Below are 18009 nucleotides of genomic sequence, written 5' to 3' on the forward strand. Positions count from 1 at the left end.
AGGTGCTAATATGGGCATTTAGGTGCTAATATGTACATTTTAGGTGCTAGTTTGTACATTTTAGGTGCTAATATGGACATTTAGGTGCTAATATGTAAATTTTAGGTGCTATGTACATTTTAGGTTAAGGTACCAATATGCACCCTTTAGGTATCCTACTTTTGAAAAGGTACAGCCACAGTGACAGCTTTTGTACCTTTTCTTCTGAGAGTGTACAATTTATTATATTTGACTTATTTTTTTTTAAATTCTATCTCTGCAGACTGAACCAATTTCACGAGCCGAGGTGCATCCTGGGATACATTTTACAGTAACTGGGACTGCAGGAGTTGCTATAATGTACAGTAGCCTATGCTGGACACTTAAAGTAATAGGCTATTAAATATAAAATATTCATTATAATAGTTAATTCAAATATAATTGTTTAATATTTAAAAAATATATTGGCGTTTTTGATTCCGCTTCTACAGATGTGGTTTTAATGGTCACGTTGAGTCCTGACACGTCGAGTTCGCCGTCGCCCACGCGCTTTCATTGATACTCGAGCAACAGTTTGACGTGACGTCATGTGGGCCGGGCTGCGGAGGCTTAAAAAAGGTCCCGTTCTCCTCCTCAAACCCTAACTCGAGTCTGTCTGGATCTTACGCACGCATGAAGAAGCACACAGTCGGCCGGAGACTTCAGCGGAGATTATACGAAGCTCTTGGACATTCGTATTCTTGTCTTTTCGTCCAAAACTCGAAGCTCACTCAAAACGCCACCGACATGACGGGCTCTGATATTTCCCACGTCCTGAAGGAAGGAGAGCTGGAAAAGAGGAGCGATAATCTCCTCCAGTTCTGGAAGAGGAAGACGTGCGTTCTCACCACGGACAGCCTGAACATCTACACCGACAACCAGAAGAAGAACAGGAGCAAAGAGCTCAAGCTGCAGTCCATTAAGAAGGTGGACTGTGTGGAGCGCACTGGGAAGTTCGTCTACTTCACGATCGTGACCACAGACAATAAGGAGATTGACTTTAGGTGCTCGGGCGAGGAGAACTGCTGGAATGCCGTGATCACAATGGCTCTGATTGACTTTCAGAACAGAAAAGCCATTCAGGACTTTAAAACACGCCAGGAATCGGAGAACCCTTCTCTGGGACAGCAAGAGAGATGCGAGGCTAGAGCACCGTGAGATGCGACCAATCCAACACACACACGGTGAGAAAGAAATGATGTAGGCTATTTGCCTTAAAAATAAAGGTTCCAAAATTGGGTTCTTAAAACAACCATTCTAAAGAACCTTATTCCCTTCTAAAGAACCTTTTGTGGAATGGAAAGATTCCATGGAGGTTAAAGTTGCTTCATAATGCCAATAAAGAACCTTTATTTTTCAATAGTTTGACATGATTTGTAGTCTATAGTAGGCTTTCTATTTAAGTAATGGTTTATATTTAGGAAAACTCATTCTCCCTTTTGTTTCGTTTAGAGATACAGCGAACTTAATCTTGAAGTTTGGACCAAAGCGTGTCTGAAAGGAGCCCATGTGCTCAGACTCCGAGTAAGGACTGTGGTTGAGCTGGTCTGTGAAGGTCTTCGGAAGAATAAACCTGCAATGATTTCAACAAGCAAAACCCTCAAAAAAACACTCAAGACTGAATCCTTGGACTTTCTTAACCGCCTCGATAAGGCTCTGGATATATGCGTGTAAATGCATCTTATTTATTTTTCCAAAGGAATGCTGCGAATACCAATGTTGTATTAAGTTATTTCATGATGTATTTATTTAAATAAATTTGCATAAAACTGAGTTTGTATCTGGACGTCATTATTTATATTAAAATAGTTTAAAAAAATAAACAGGTAACTCTTTACAATAAGGTTCTTAATTGTGCAGTAAAGAATTATGGTCATTGGTCACACTTTAAAGGTGTCTTTATTATACATCAATAAATACGTACAATGTAAAACATGTACATTGTAAGCACTGTCTCAAATGATTAATTTATTTTAAATGTAAGTACTATGTATTAGCATTTAAATGAATCATTTTAAACACATCTAGTTGAATGTACTTCTTTTTAGTTACCTCAGCTCGATTAAATTGAGTTGATTTGAGTATTTAGTAATTCCACCCTTGTTTAATGTTACTTAGTTAAAGATTTTTAATATAAAGTGGGACTCCATTTAGTAATCTGAGTTAATAATCCAGACGACCCACATCTGGTACGCGTTGAATTCACATGTACCGGATCTGGGCCGACACTGTGTTGCTGTCTCAATTTCAAAATTTACTACATTGCTAAAATCAAAAGTTATATCAGTTAATATTATTCAATAGACCTAGTAGTATATTTATTAACTAACTCTAACTAACACATTGACCTTATTGTAAGTTTTATCAAAACTCATTTATAATTTTTCATATCATAATCTGCACCAGTAGCGCCATCATTTTAAATGTTATTTAGTTTCTTTTGTCAGGCGTTTCTCGAGGGAGGGGATTGTCCTTGTCGTGGAAGTGACTTGTTCATTCAGAAATGTGATCATGCGTCATGATAGATAGCTCAATAGACCTGTTGTATAGCATAGCAACACGCTTATGTTGTGCGCCGCACCCACTGACAACACGAAAAATTGACGAATATTTGACTTCAAAAATACAAAAAAGGGTAACATTTTATTTCGATATATAGTCCACTTTATAGACTTTCTACTAACTATAACTTTTCAACTACATGTCAACTAACTGTCATTAGAGTATTAGTAGACTGTCAGCTTAATATCTAGGTCCCCCAACAGACATTCAACTTGGCGACTACAAGTAAACTTTATTCTCCTAACCCAAAGCCTAACACCTAACCATAACCTAACAGTCTACTGACAGTAATATACTAATACTCTAATGAGAGTTACTTGACATGTATTTGAAAAGTTACTTATAATTAGTAGAACGTCCAAAGTGACTATCGAAATAAAGTGTAACCCAAAAAAAGACACAAGCCAATCCCTAATGCTTTATTGAGGCTATAACCTTCACACTTGCCCTTCTGAACAGGTGTAGGCGTATAAATCCCATTATAAAACGAGTGATCCACCCAAAGTACAGTAAACTCTGCCGCCTTATCAAGCGATGACAGGAAACCGCTCATCATTTCGTGATGTAAATGTCATTTCTTAAGTCAGCATTACAACTCGTATTGGAGTTGTAATGCTGACTTTATGGGCAAAATTATATTTTCATAGTTTTTTTGTTGGATATAATGCATTGCGGTTAAACAGACTCAGCAGTCTCTGGCTCTTTGTTGAAGTTGAGTGCATGTGTCAGTGTAGAGTGAGAGAGCACAAGCTCTCGCTTTAGATTATCCAGCGCTCGGCTTTGAAGTTGTTTATGGATCAAAGGGACACACTGATCTAAGGAGAAGCGTTCAGTCAAGAAATATGTCTCGCTCATTTGGCTCCTCGTGGGCTCCTGACGGGCCCCTGAGGGCTCGGTTTCACTGTATTCTCTTCTGGAGGTCTGGATGTGTCCGGATAGACATTTATAACTCACTATCATACCTACCTATTTAAAGTTGCCCATCATCTTATTGAGTTTTATTGTTTATGAGTCAAAACAAAAGATTTATACTTGGATTTCTTTCTCACTCTTTTTGTTTCAAATATTTCAGCCCATTCTCACCCCCAAGGCGTCACCTAACTGAAGCATTTTGACCATGATTCAATATGATGCTTTTGGCGCCCTTTGGCGTCACAAAGATGACGCCGTAGGATCGCATGTAACCCTACCCCTACCACAGACGTAAACCTACCCGCGTCATGTAATTGACGCTTTTCCTTAAAAAAAGGGCGCCTAAAGCTCAAATATTGAAGCATGGTCAAAGGTGACGCCTTGGGGTGAGAATGCGTTGAATATTTACATTTGTTGGCATTGATATGCAAGAAATGTTGTTATCAGCTATTGGGATTATCCTACTTAAAGGGTTTGTTTTTGTTATGAAATGTTTTATGCTATTTAAATATAAATTCACTGATTTCAGATAAGGGTGCATACTCCCCACAGTTACATTCACAATAGAGCTTGGCCTCGTGTCCATTATTGCTTTTATAATTTAGTGCACGCATTTTCATTTCAATGTTTTTTTTATGCATTTCATTAAGTAATATTTAATAAAACACAAGGTGATACGTTTTGGGGTTATTTTTATTATTATAAGCATTTCATGAAGCATGAGATCTGTGTGTAGCATAGAAAGTGTATTTACTGAAAAAAAAATATTCAGGACATTATTATAATTATTTAATCATTTATTTATTAATTTAGTTTAATAAAATACAAATTGACAAATGTTTCAGTTAAATGATTTATATCGAGCATTTGAATTAGCATATTTTAGTAAAATTTTATGAGTTTTATGAAGCATTATGTATATTTAATAAAACATATTTAGGACACAAATTTTCATTTAAATGTTTTTATTATTTTTATTTTTTTTTGTTTTCTATTTTAATTATGTTTTTATATTTATATGTTTGTATTTGTTACACAAATATATACATTTTTCAACACAAATGTTTACATTAATATTATTAAAAAAATATTCATTATATATAAAAATAAAATAAAAAAAATATAGAAAAAATATTCAGCACACAATTGTATTTATTACATCTTAAAAAATGTATTAAGAATTTTGTTTAATTAAATTTTTTAAATGAAATATTTAATAATGTGTTTATTTAATGAAACCTATTTAGGACACACATTTTCATTTTTCATTTTTATTATTAAGATTTTTAGTCTATTCAATAATTAAAACACCCATTTTTTGACATTCATGTTTTCATAATTATTTTATTATTCTTTTATGATTGTTTTAATTATTAATTTTCATTGATATGCAAACACATATTATTCATTTATTAAGCATTTAGTTTAATAAAGAAAAATTGGACAATGAAAATATTTTTCTAAGCATTACATAAAGCATACTTTATATGCTATTAGGATACAACAAGTATTTAAAAACAAATATTTAATCATGTGTATTGATGTATATGTAACATCAATGACACATTTTCAATTGAATCTATTTTTTAGCATTTTATTGAGTGTATTTAATTATATATATATATATATATATATATATATATATATATATATATATATATATATCAAACTCCAGTCATGCAAGAGGAACTGGAGAGTGTTGTATACTCAGGGCTGGGTTTATCACCCCATATCTAAAAGATAAGCTGCACCTACAAAGTCACTTGTTTGATCTTAAAATTGACATATCTGAATCATTACTGCCTTAATGATTCATAAAGTCATTTATAAATATGACTGTGCATTTAAAGATCCACAGTTATAGTGCTCAATCAGATGACTAATTCTTGAAACAACTTTACCTACCATTACTTTTGATTCAACCATTTTTACTTTCAACTTTTTCCTTTCATTCCAACAACCATTTATTTTTTACAAACCATTTATTTTTTTTATTATTATACAGTTTAGACTAAAATAACAAAATAAAGTCCCAGAATGTTCTGAGAACATCAATAAATTAAGCACAAACACCTAGAGGGTAAAAAAAGAAAAATAATTAGTACTTTTTTTCCATTGACGAGCTTGCTCGTATGACATGGTAATATGCTTGTGTCAATGTCATGTTTGATCTTTTTTTGGAATTTGTCCTCACAGTCAGGTAAGCCCTCACTTTTCATCATTGTCATTGTCATTCCTCACATTTCTCACCCGTGACCACACAATGTGACAAAAACGTGACCCTGTATAAGAACAGACTCCTAAATTAGCATTCAAATGTGCTGACAAAAGGAGTCATTCATCTATTGTATTTGTGACATGTGTGTGTGTATTTAGTTATAATGCACCATATCCGTTTTTTTAAGCAGCGCCTCAATTCTTTGTGGGCATATAACCTGAATGTTTGGCTTCAGGCATTTGAAACATTTAAAGACACACAGATGCCGCCCGATAATTAAACTTGGTTTGACAAAGACTTTGACAAGTTCCTTCCTGTGGGATCAAATTTCAAAATCAGGTTTTAAAAAAAGGTCACACTGAAAAAAAAGAAGATTTTTGATGCTTGTTCAAATTGCTTAATTGAAATGAGCTTAAGCAATATACATTTTGTCCAAACTTATTTTGATTGTGTTCGATCTGCTCAAATATATGTAACATTTAAATTAACTTAATCCGTTTGTGTTTGATTACATGAATGATTTGTGTTGCATTAACTGAAACTGGGTGGTGCTAGTTAGTTCCCAGCATGCTTTGCATGTGTTGAAATATAAAAATGTGAAATTAAGTGTTAGTGTATGTGTTTTCGAGAAAATGAGAAAAGGGAAAGACTTGATAGTGCGTAGTTGTGTCTAATGTTCAGTTACATTGAAATTATTACAACCATTTAAATTACAGTGGTTTAGGCTGATGAAACTTATAAATCGTCTCAATTAAAGGAGTAGTTCAAAGTTTTGTTTTTTTTTAACTTTAGCTGATAATTTACTCACCCCCATGTCATTCAAGATGTCCACGTCTTTCTCTCTTCAGTCGAAAAGTAGGTTTTTGATGAAAACATTCCAGGATATTCTCCATATAATGGACTTCAATGGGAACCAAACGGTTCAAGGTCCAAATGAGAGTTTCAGTGCAGCTACAAGTTTATAAGCACAAATGCTCGCCTTGCTCTGTTCTGCGATGAGCGTTCGTTTATCAAAATAAACAAATCTTTTTTCGAGTCATGACTCGAAGGGTCCCAGATAAGAAGCTTATTCATCGTCTGGTGTCGTTTAAAGCCCTTTGAAGTTGCACTGAAACTCTCTTTTGGACCTCTGGTTCCCATTGAAGTCCATTATATGAAGAAAATCCTGGAATGTTTTCATCAAAAACCTTAAATTTCTTTTCGACTGAAGAAAGAAAGACATGGACATCTTGGATGACATGGGGGTGAGTAAATCATCAGCAAAAGTTTTTTTAAAAGTGAACTACTCCTTTAAGATGCTAAAAAGTGCTATTTGGAAATAAATAGTTGGCTATAGTCTAAAAATTGATTAGTGTGACACTAAAATAAACTATATTGCATTGGATGAATGGATATATGAATTAGAATACATGAATCATATCAGTTGGTGTAAATCCTTGCAAACTAGTTGGGCTAACACTATTAAATTAAGCTGTGCCCAACCATGGTAAATAAGTTAAATCAACGTTAATAAATTGAGTTGACCCAACGCAAATAGATTAAATTGGAATAATAGAATTGCTTAATGCTCAAATAAAGCAAGTTTATCAAGTGGAAATCCTTTCCATTATTTTTTTATGTTCATTCAAAGAGTTATGTTTTTGACTGGCACTTCCTTACATATTAAAATCAGTTGAAATTGAAAAATGGGATCCATTAAGGAAGTGGCATAGTTATATATATATATATATATATATATATATATATATATATATATATATATAAAAAGATTGTTACATATGACATTACATATATTTCACACCCTGAATGAAATTCACAAATCAAAATTTTATATTGAATTGTAAACCATAATTGTTCAAACTGCTTAAGTCTCCGAATCTTTTAGGGTGACTCTATCCGGTCTGGAAATGTGGTCATTTTGAATAACATCTGTTAGAAATCTACATAATAATGCATCATATTCTGCAGCTGTCTAGAGAATGAAAGTAAAGCATAATCTCTCTGAGGTCAAATTAAATACATTCGCACTTTTCCCAGCGTATAGCTCGAGTGTTCTGAGAAACGCATTAGAAACTCTGGGTGGAAAGTCCCTGGCACAAGCTTTTTTTGACCCGTCATTACTCATTCACATCTTTCCACCTCTAGCCCGGTGTCCTGCTTTCTTTAAATGAAGTAATGCAAACCTTAAACGGGTCTTCTTAAGGTGTTGTCACGGAAAAGCCCTGATCAATAGCTTGGGACATGAAACACAAATAATCATGGTTCACTTTTTGATGACTCTAGTCTTGATGCAACAACGCAAACGAGTCGGTTGTGCACAGATTTGGTTATGTATTGCTATTACCTGGGGCAGTAATTGTCTATTTCGCACACTAATGCACATGTGGACTCACCCACACGCAGCCGGAAAGAAAGCCACAACCTCATTTCCTCTTCCGACACTTTGTCTTGTTCCGAGGGTGGGAATTTCGTGCACCTGTGCGAGGAGGAGCAGCTGTGCCTTTTCTTTTGAATCTGTGATTTATGTTGCCAGTGTTTAACATGGGCTCGGCTGGGCTGTAACAGTGAAAGCGTAGGAGGAATTCGCACATTAGCGGTCTAGCCGCAGAGGATGTACTCCATTGTGTCCGTGATACAATAGCCCGCCTATTTATCTCTATTCTTTTGCCTGGACGGGTCGCAAATGAATGAAGATATGGGCAAGTTGTTAAATTGAAATGTCAAGTGATCTTGGTTGTGTAATCAATATATTTGATCTCAAGATCTTTGAAATAGACGGACGTCTAGTCACTTTTCCACATGGCTATCTGTGAAACTCCCCAAAGAGACTATAAGGGGATTTTTGGTGCAATTTTTACTACAATCACTGTAGTTTGCAGACAATGCAATTCCTCCTATGGGAGAGGTTTTCAAGACCAGACTGTTATTTGATACAAGAGTCTGCATGGGAAAGAGAAAAGATATCCTTCCCATGGTCAATAATAAAATCCAACCCGGAAAAATCAAGCATTTAAAAGTTCAGATTCCACCCAGATTTAATGACATCCAGGACATACACCAACACAATCGGAAGGCCTTTCTTTGGTGCACCTGAACGTGAATGAAAGGAATGGAGGAGAAAATAAAAAGTAAAAAAGTAAAAAAAAGTAAAAAAATAAAGAGACACCACTGGGCCTAGAGACACTGTATGGGCCTTGAGAACACATGACCTGACCCGACTTTGAATACAAATATTCTGAATGCTTCGATCCAATCTGACTTCTGACCTGTAATGCTTCCTGAATCATAATCATACACTGTTCGTTTGTTGGTCAGAGGAGAACTGGCCCCCGACTGAGCCTGGTTTCTCCCAAGGTTTCTTTCTCCATTCTGTCTCTGATGGAGTTTTGGTTCCTTGACACTGTCGCCTTTGGCTTGCTTAGTTGGGGCCATTTAAAATCTGCCTGCATTTCACACCATTATATGATAACTGAACTGAGCTGGACAATGAAATCTCTTTTTTCTCCAGAGCAGCTATATACACTCACCTAAAGGATTATTAGGAACACCATACTAATACTGTTTGAACCCCTTTCGCCTTCAGAACTGCCTTAATTCTACGTGGCATTGATTCAACAAGGTGCTGAAATGTTGAAATGTTAGAAATGTTGGCCCGTATTGATAGGATAGCATCTTGCAGTTGATGGAGATTTGTGGGATGCACATCCGGGGCACGAAGCTCCCTTTCCACCACATCCCAAAGATGCTCTATTGGGTTGAGATCTGGTGACTGTGGGGGCCATTTTAGTACAGTGAACTCATTGTCATGTTCAAGAAACCAAAATGATTTGAGCTTTGTGACATGGTGCATTATCCTGCTGGAAGTAGCCATCAGAGGATGGGAACATGGTGGCCATAAAGGGATGGACATGGACAGAAACAATGCTCAGGTAGGCCGTGGCATTTAAATGATGCCCAATTGGCACTAAGGGGCCTAAAGTGTGCCAAGAAAACATCCCCCACACCATTACACCACCACCACCAGCCTGCACAGTGGTAACAAGGCATGATGGATCCATGTTCTCATTCTGTTTACGCCAAACTCTGACTCTACCATCTGAAATCGAGACTCATCAGACCAGGCAACATTTTTCCAGTCTTCAACTGTCCAATTTTGGGGAGCTCTTGGAAATTGTAGCCTCTTTTTTCCTATTTGTAGTGGAGATGAGTGGTACCCGGTGGGGTCTTCTGCTGTTGTAGCCCATCCGCCTCAAGGTTGTGTGTGTTGTGGCTTCACAAATGCTTTGCTGAATACCTCGGTTGTAACGAGTGGTTGTTTCAGTCAAAGTTGCTCTTATATCAGCTTGAATCAGTCGGCCCATTCTCATCTGACCTCTAGCATCAACAAGGCATTTTCGCCCACAGGACTGCCACATACTGGATGTTTTCCCTTTTCACACCATTCTTTGTAAACCCTAGAAATGGTTGTGTGTGAAAATCGGCCCGCCTGGCACCAACAACCATGCAACGCTCAAAATTGCTGAAATAACTTTTCTTTCCCATTTTGACATTCAGTTTGGAGTTCAGGAGATTGTCTTGACCAGGACCACACCCCTAAATGCACTGAAGGAACTGTCATGTGATTGGTTGATTAGATAATTACATTAATGAGAAATTGAACAGGTGTTCCTTATAATCCTTTAGGTGAGTGTACAGGTCCTTCTCAATAAATTAGCATATTGTTATAAAGTTCATTATTTTCCATAATGTAATGATAAAAATTTAACTTTCATATATTTTAGATTAATTGCACACCAACTGAAATATTTCAGGTGTTTTATTGTTTTAATACTGATGATTTTGGCATACACCTCATGGCATGACATCTCAAAAAATTAGCATATCATGAAAAGGTTCTCAAAACGAGCTATTAACCGAATCATCTGAATCAACTAATTGACTCTAAACACCTGCAAAAGATTCCTGAGGCTTTTAAAAACTCCCAGCCTGTTTCATTACTCAAAACCGCAATCATGGGTAAGACTGCCGACCTGACTGCTGTCCAGAAGGCCATCATTGACACCCAAGAGGGTAAAACACAGAAAGAAATTTCTGAACAAATAGGCTGTTCCCAGAGTTCTGTATCAAGCACCTCAGTGGGAAGTCTGTGGGAAGGAAAAACACAGCACAACGAGAAGAGGTGACCGAGGAAGATTGTGGAGAAGGACCGATTCCAGACCTTGGGGGACCTGCGGAAGCAGTTGAGTAGAAACATCCAGAGCCACCGTGCACAGGCGTGTGCAGGAAATGGGCTACAGGTGCCGCATCCCCCAGGTCAAGCCATTGTTGAACCAGAAACAGCGGCAGAAGCGCCTGACCTGGGCTACAGAGAAGCAGCACAGGACTTCAGGCATTTTGGCATTTCCTTCTCTCCAGTCTTCCTCAAGACTCTGGCACCTTGATTTTCCGAATGACATGCAAAATTTGCTTTCATCCGAAAAAAGTACTTTGGACCACTGAGCAACAGTCCAGTGATGCTTCTCTGTAGACCAGTTCAGGCGCTTCTGCCGCTGTTTCTGGTCGAACACAAAAACGTATTAGTGTGGACAAGGCCAGAGGAACCCAGTGGATTCATTTTAGGAGGATAGTGTTGTCTTAAATGGAACAATTAACATTATACAGTATACTGCAGATTTGCAGTGACCTTAACATGAGGTTAATATTAGTATAAGCTATTTCTTTCTGCAAAGTTACTAGACCACAGAGCTGGTTGTTAGAGAGAGAGATGTATTTGATTCCCAGATCTTTTCCCCTTGATTTCCTGCCTTTTTTCTCTACTAATCTGATGTTACTACATAAAAATAAAAATAAAAAGGTGTTTGTTTCATAAGTTTAGCTTGCCAAAGTGATCTTTTCGGAAATGTTCGCTCCGGCTGGTAAACATCTTCAAACTACCATTGGTCAGTGGTGATGATGTAATAGATAGGTGTGGCTCTGGGGCTCCACCATCTTTGACGTGGAATCTTCTCCGGATCAATTCTTCTTTTCCATCGAGGTCAGACATCTGTGAGTTACAAAATTAACACCAAAGAGCTGTTTTATAGTAGAAAATGAAGTTGAATTTCTACTTGAAAGAACTGACACTGTTTTTCATGTTTAATACTGTAAAGCTGCCTGATTTTAACATGAAGTGCAGAGCTTGCGCAAACAATTCCCAACGATATGATTAGATGCTATCTTTTCTGCTTTTTTCTGATGTTTTCTATATATATTTACATATTCATCTCAAATGCCGCTCTCAGTAGTGTGGGCAGTGTAAGGATGTTCACTAACATTATATCACTGCTCAAATATTTCTAAGTTCTTTTTACCCCTAAGCGAAGAACAAAAAAAAAACTTGGCCATTGCACCACACTTAAGTAGAAGTACTAAAGTATTCAACATTTTTTGTACTTAAGTAATGCAAGTAGTTTATTTTAAAATTCACTACTGAAGTACCAACAGTAAAAGTACAAGTATTGTGTCATGTAATTATTACTGTAAAGAAAGCATTCAAAAGTTTAAACTAGCAATTAAATTAGCCGTTTTGGCAGGATACAAATTTGCTTTGGCGGCCGCCAAAAAAATGTCATTGCAGGACAACCCCTGCATTAGTTGTCAATGTGTGTGTCAATCAATTCCATTACCCTATAAAACTGGCGTGTGATTTAGGCAGCATGAAAGCCAACTTGCAACGAATGATTCGTAAAATTTTCATCATTGTAACGAGTAACTAGCAGAACATTAAAAAAATATCGAAGTAAAAGTAGTAAATTCATCTAAAATATCTACTGAAGTAAAAAAAACAATACTCTAGTAGAGTACAGATACAGCATTTTAGTACTTAAGTAGTTCTACTTCGTTACTATACATCTCGTAAATCGGGGCCTTTAGGTATGTGTAACACTTCCTACTCAAAGTGGTATTGAAGCCAGCTTCGACCAGCATGGGACACGAGTGCACTGACAAATGTACTGTAACCAGGCCTACTCGACCTGCTCCGAGCGGGATTCGAACTAGGTTCTCCAGCATGCAGGCGGGCGTGCCAACAAGGACGCTTAAGTCTGAAGCCTCTAGCATCAGTCGCTAGCGTGCCTCTTGAGGCCAGGGGAGGGAGGTTTACACACACAGCTCTTACTGCCCGAAGTCCATTACATTCACCCCCCTAAACCTCACTCCCATCTGGGCCACGGTACCAAATGTAACCAGGCCAACTTGGCTGGCTCGGAAAAGGGATTTGAACCTACTACATTTGGATGTCTTTTTTATGAGATGGTGGACAAAGGTAAAAAAAAGAACGGAAAAAAAACCGTCTCCGGCGCGGGAGGCTAACAAAGACACTAATGTCCGCAGCCGCTAACGCGCCTCTTGAGGCCAGGGGAGTGAGGTTTACATGCACCGCTCTTATTGGCTTAAGTTACACAAGGATGCTGGGAGTCTGTCACTAGAGTTCCTCTTGGGGCCGGTGGAGTGAAGTTTTATCTCCACAGATCTTATGACTTTCACACCCATCTAGCTCACAGAATCAGTGCAACAGTTTCTGCTCCAACTAGCGACAGCCAACAAGCCTCCTAGATCACAGTCTCTCACATCTTTCGCTAGTAAACCTCACCTCTTTAGGGCAGGGGAGTAATGTTTTACCTGCAAATCTCTTACAAGCCGGCCTCCATTACATATACTTCAAGAATAAAATCAAAGCGCACTTTCATAATCAGATATGTTGATAGCCAATAGCAATTCTAGACGAGTCAACCATCTGGATGCTACATTTGGATATTTCACCAGAGGCATGTTGACTCAAGCTGATCAATTCAAATCCTCAACCTCATTGGAAAGACAGTGTTAATAAGCCAAGAGAAGCTCGGAGAGGATCCAGGAGAGGGTTGGGGATCAACTTCAACAGACTGGGCAATGTCAGTGTCAGTCTTGCCTTTCTAACACCTCTCTGCTGCCATCCGCTCAGGTCTCAAGACTTGGTAAAAGCATAAGATTGTATTACAAACACACACAAGCTCAGTTCACCATCCCTGCCCCCAGCGCATACATTTTTGTACATACTACACCCCCACAGCTGTGCCCGAGACGGCAGGGTCTTGTTTACCGTACCCAATGCAGCTGTCCATGACGGCAACTGCCAGCGGAGGATTAAACAGAAGACAAGAAGTCGCAGGGAGGAAGAAACGTGACGGAAGCAAGATAAAAGGGTAGGTCCTATAGGATTGTTCTCTTTCTCAAAAAAGAAATAAAAATCCTCATATTAGATCACAGAACGGGACTAAGACCATGGTGGAATGTAACGAAGTACAAATACTTTGTTACTTTACTTAAGTACATTTTTCAAGTATCTTTACTTTACTTAAGTAGAATAAATAGTGCATACTTTTTACTTTTACTTCGTTACATTTTGCAGCAATTATAATACTTTCTACTCCACTACATTTCTACAACTTCTGTTACATTTTCGTTACATTTTCAGATCAATTTTTCCCCTGCCAAACCGCAATCTGACCGTCCGTTCGTTGCACGTTTGTCTCACCAGTGACGTTTGGTTGCCATAGATACAGTATATCAACCCGGTTACACTAAATGCGTCTCGCACGTTTTTACGTGAATAGGAAACGCACCGTGTGTAATATAGGTTTGGTTAGGATTATGGCAAGCCAAGAGGTTCAGAATTACACCATAAATTAATCGCGTTTAATGCCAAAAAATAGTTATTAAGTAAGGATAAGCATGATGTGTGGCTATTGCCTAATTGCAAGCTTGTTTCAGAAATGGTGACAAACATTTTTTTCCATCATTATTGAACATCATTATAGGAGTAGGTTGAATGAGCTAGAATTAAATGTTTTATTAATAATTAGAAAATATACATTAAGAGAATAAATTGTTATGCAGGTACTTTTACTTTTAATACTTAAAGTATATTTAAAATGAGGTACTTTTTACTTAAGTATGGTTGTCATTGTGTTACTTCTACTTTTACTAAAGTAAATATTTATCTGGTTATTTGTACTTTTACTTAAGTACTGAGATTCAGTACTTCCTCCACCACTGACTAAGACCAAGCTTATTCCCCACATTACAGAGAGTGGAAAGGATTGGAAAGTACCATCAGCCAGGTCTTGAACTTGGGTGGTTCAAAGCACATAAACACTTTGTAAGTTTTCCAATCTGAAAAAAATCTGAGATGCTGGACAAAGGACAGAGGTTAGCATATCCAGTAATCTCAGTGGCAGCATTCAAGAAACATTTGACAAAAAATCCCCAGATAACCAATAACATCTACCAAGATTCTAAAGTGCAAATCCAGGGATGTGTCCCATGAAGCCATGATAGAGAAGTTATCAAATTCATAAATGGCAAGGAACAGTGACATAGCTAAAATTTGTAGGTCTCGTGTCAGTGTCAACATGGCGGATGAAGTAAGTCTGCAAAGCAAGTTCATCAAATCCAGCACAATATGTGAATATTATGCTGAGTACATGCTGATTTTTGCTTATGAAACCACATAATTTTTAGTCAATTACATGAGCCATGAATATCATGTGACTAATCACTCTGGCACTCTGGAAAGTTACATCATGACAACTGGCTTGATGGCCAAATGGCCCAACAAAAACACAGTCAGAACAGTCAGAACTACTATCCTGAGCTGGACCAACTATAATGCCATTTCTTGCTTAGCTCATCACGTTATTATATTTCTGTATTATGTTGTATAACCTAATATCACTTGAATGTTGAGTTCACAGGCCTGTCTTGACATGCTGCCGCTTTGGATACACCTCTGTCCCACAACATTATACTTCCTGGTGCAATGGGTTTAGTGCTAGGCTGTCAACAAAAGGTTTGAAGGTTCTTGCAAGATGCAATCCTTGAGCTCTCACCACTGTGCCTTTGAGTTAGGCACTCAGGTTACTCCAGTTGGATTGTCCCTAAATAAGTGTGTTGTAAGTTGCTTTGAGTAAAAGTGTCTAGATGATGACTTCCTCCATTATAAGATGTGTTTTTTCTCTACATTTCACAGACATTTTTTATCCAAACACAACTTTTAAATGTAAACATTTCATGCTTTCCCTGGGAATCGAACCCACAAACTTAGTGTTTGCACCACATGCCACTGTTTGAGAAACAGGAACCTTTTAGCAGTCCTGACATATGGAGGTGGTATAATTACAGAAGCTTGTGGTAAACTCCTTTTTGAGGTAGATTCAAGAATCTGAACATTATCAAGTGACAGAGATGCCAGCAGACCTTTAGATCTGCTCTTTCAACGGTCACTTCTTTGAAGACTCGATGGCATGTCCTTGCCCTATGTAGAATACCTACGAGAGTAGTATTGAATTTCGTCCATTTGTCAACTTATCAAGGACCAAGTGCTAAGAAACCCTTTCAAGTCCTCTACGCGGCTTCTTCTGAGGTCCTTTGATATCTCTTTCAGTGTGGCTCATTGCACCTGAGGCATCTATTTCATTCTATATATGACAGACCATGGTTTGTTTTAGCATAAATGAGACAGTACAATAGATTTTATTAGTAGTTCGAATTAGTTTGTATTTTCTGTTTTCATTAGAATTTTTGCTAAATTTTAAGTAATTTTGTTGTTTTTTTTCTCATTTTTTAACATAAATACAATATTTAATTAAATAATTCTAATTAGGCCTATTTTAGTACATCGAGAGAAACTGAATGAAAATGAGAACTGTTTCCTTGGAAACTAGTTAAAAAATAATAAGTAATTAGCCCTTTTTTATTTCAGTTAATGTGTATTTTCATTTAAAGGGATAGTTCACTTTGAAATTAATTTTTGATATGTTTTAGCTTACCTCAAGGGCATCCAAGATGTAGGTGTCTTTGTTTCCACAGTATTTTCAATTTTGATATTTTTAGGTCAAACTGTTCTTGTCTGTCAGTCATACAATGGAGGTCTATGGTCACCACCTCAAAGAGCATGCACAGAGAAGTCCAAATTTAACATGATTTAATGTCTCGTAAATGTAAGTACACATTGATGGCCTAAAACATGAAACGAGCGGTTTGTGTGAGAAAATGAACAGTATTTATATTGTTTTTACCTCTTGTAATCATAGTCACATCCAAGTACTCTGAAGGCGCGGGCGCTTCGGAATGGCAATGGAAGACGATTTCGATATATCAACAGACAACGTTGATTTTTTTTCCCGAACCACGCAAGAGATCACTTCCGGCACTTTCCGGCGTTTGCGCAGAACGAAGCACCCATGCCTTCAGATCACTTGGACGTGGCTGTGGTTACAAGAGGTAAAAACGATGTGAATTTTCTCACACAAACCGCTCTTTCATGTCTTTCGTGTACTTACATTTATGAGTCATTAAATCATGTTTAATTTGGACTTCTCTGTGCATGCTCTTTGGTGACCATAGATCTCCATTATATGACTGACAGACACAAACGGTTTGACCTAAAAATATCAAAATTGAAAATACTGTGGAAACAAAGACATCTACATCTTGGATGCCCTTGAGGTAAACTAAAACATATCAAAAATTAATTTCAAAGTGAACTATCCTTTTAAGTGACATTTTTTTTAACGTCCATTTACACTGCAACGTTTTGAAAACGGGTTTCAAAGTTTTCTCAAGCTGCAAAGTTTTCGAAAACGATACGGTTATCATCTCCATGTAAACTGCAAAAACGCACATTTCCGAAAACGGTGACATCATGCACATACGTATTACATGTTGAGTCCCGTGTTTTCTTTTCAAAGTGAGATCGCCATCTACTGGCCTGGCATGAATAAGCATAATTTTCGTGGATGCGTGTGAACGGGATCGTTTTTTTTTACAATGGTGTCATCTGCACGGGAAAAATGCAAAGGACATCGCTGGCGTGTAAATGGTCCTTAGTTTATTTATAATAAAACTACAGTATATTTTCTTTCGAAATCCCTTTCAAGTACTTGTCAAAACAAACTGTCCTTTTTCGTTGTGGGTGTGCTAGCATGACTGTCTGTGTATCTTAGCACGAGCATGTTTTTTCCTCGCAGGCATCACAGCAAGTCGCTTTGCAAGTCATTTGTTCTGCAACAAGACCTGACAAGCTCAATTCAGTCAGTCATGACCCACCCTTCTAATGGAGGATCAATTTCTCTTTCAAAACAGGACACAGCAATCTGCCATGACGCCCTACCCGTGGCGTCATGGCAGAAGAATACAAATGGGGCCTTGTTTACCAAAACCGCTTTATCTCATCTTCCGGTACTTTAAAATATGGGCAGCTCACAAATTGCTTTCCAATA

At 37.4% G+C, this 18009-nt stretch overlaps 1 protein-coding gene across 1 annotated transcript; it reads left to right on the forward strand.

Annotated features, from left to right (window-relative positions):
• The first annotated feature begins 605 nt into the window (after nucleotides 1–605).
• phlda2 (pleckstrin homology-like domain, family A, member 2) lies at nucleotides 606–1791 on the forward strand. The gene is made up of 2 exons (XM_039663115.2): nucleotides 606–1202; nucleotides 1471–1791. Exon 1 carries the CDS (start codon nucleotides 652–654, stop codon nucleotides 1174–1176), a length of 525 nt encoding a protein of 174 aa, XP_039519049.1. The 5' UTR covers nucleotides 606–651; the 3' UTR covers nucleotides 1177–1202; nucleotides 1471–1791.
• Nucleotides 1792–18009: the final 16218 nt, after the last annotated feature.

This window comes from Pimephales promelas, chromosome 25 (genome assembly GCF_988280905.1).
Source record: "Pimephales promelas chromosome 25, fPimPro1.hap1.1, whole genome shotgun sequence".
Taxonomy (NCBI): Eukaryota; Metazoa; Chordata; class Actinopteri; order Cypriniformes; family Leuciscidae; genus Pimephales; species Pimephales promelas.

What these genes read in the sequence shown, in the direction of transcription:
- phlda2 (XM_039663115.2), top strand. Translation starts at nt 652, where the DNA reads ATGAAGAAGCACACAGTCGGCCGGAGACTTCAGCGGAGATTATACGAA.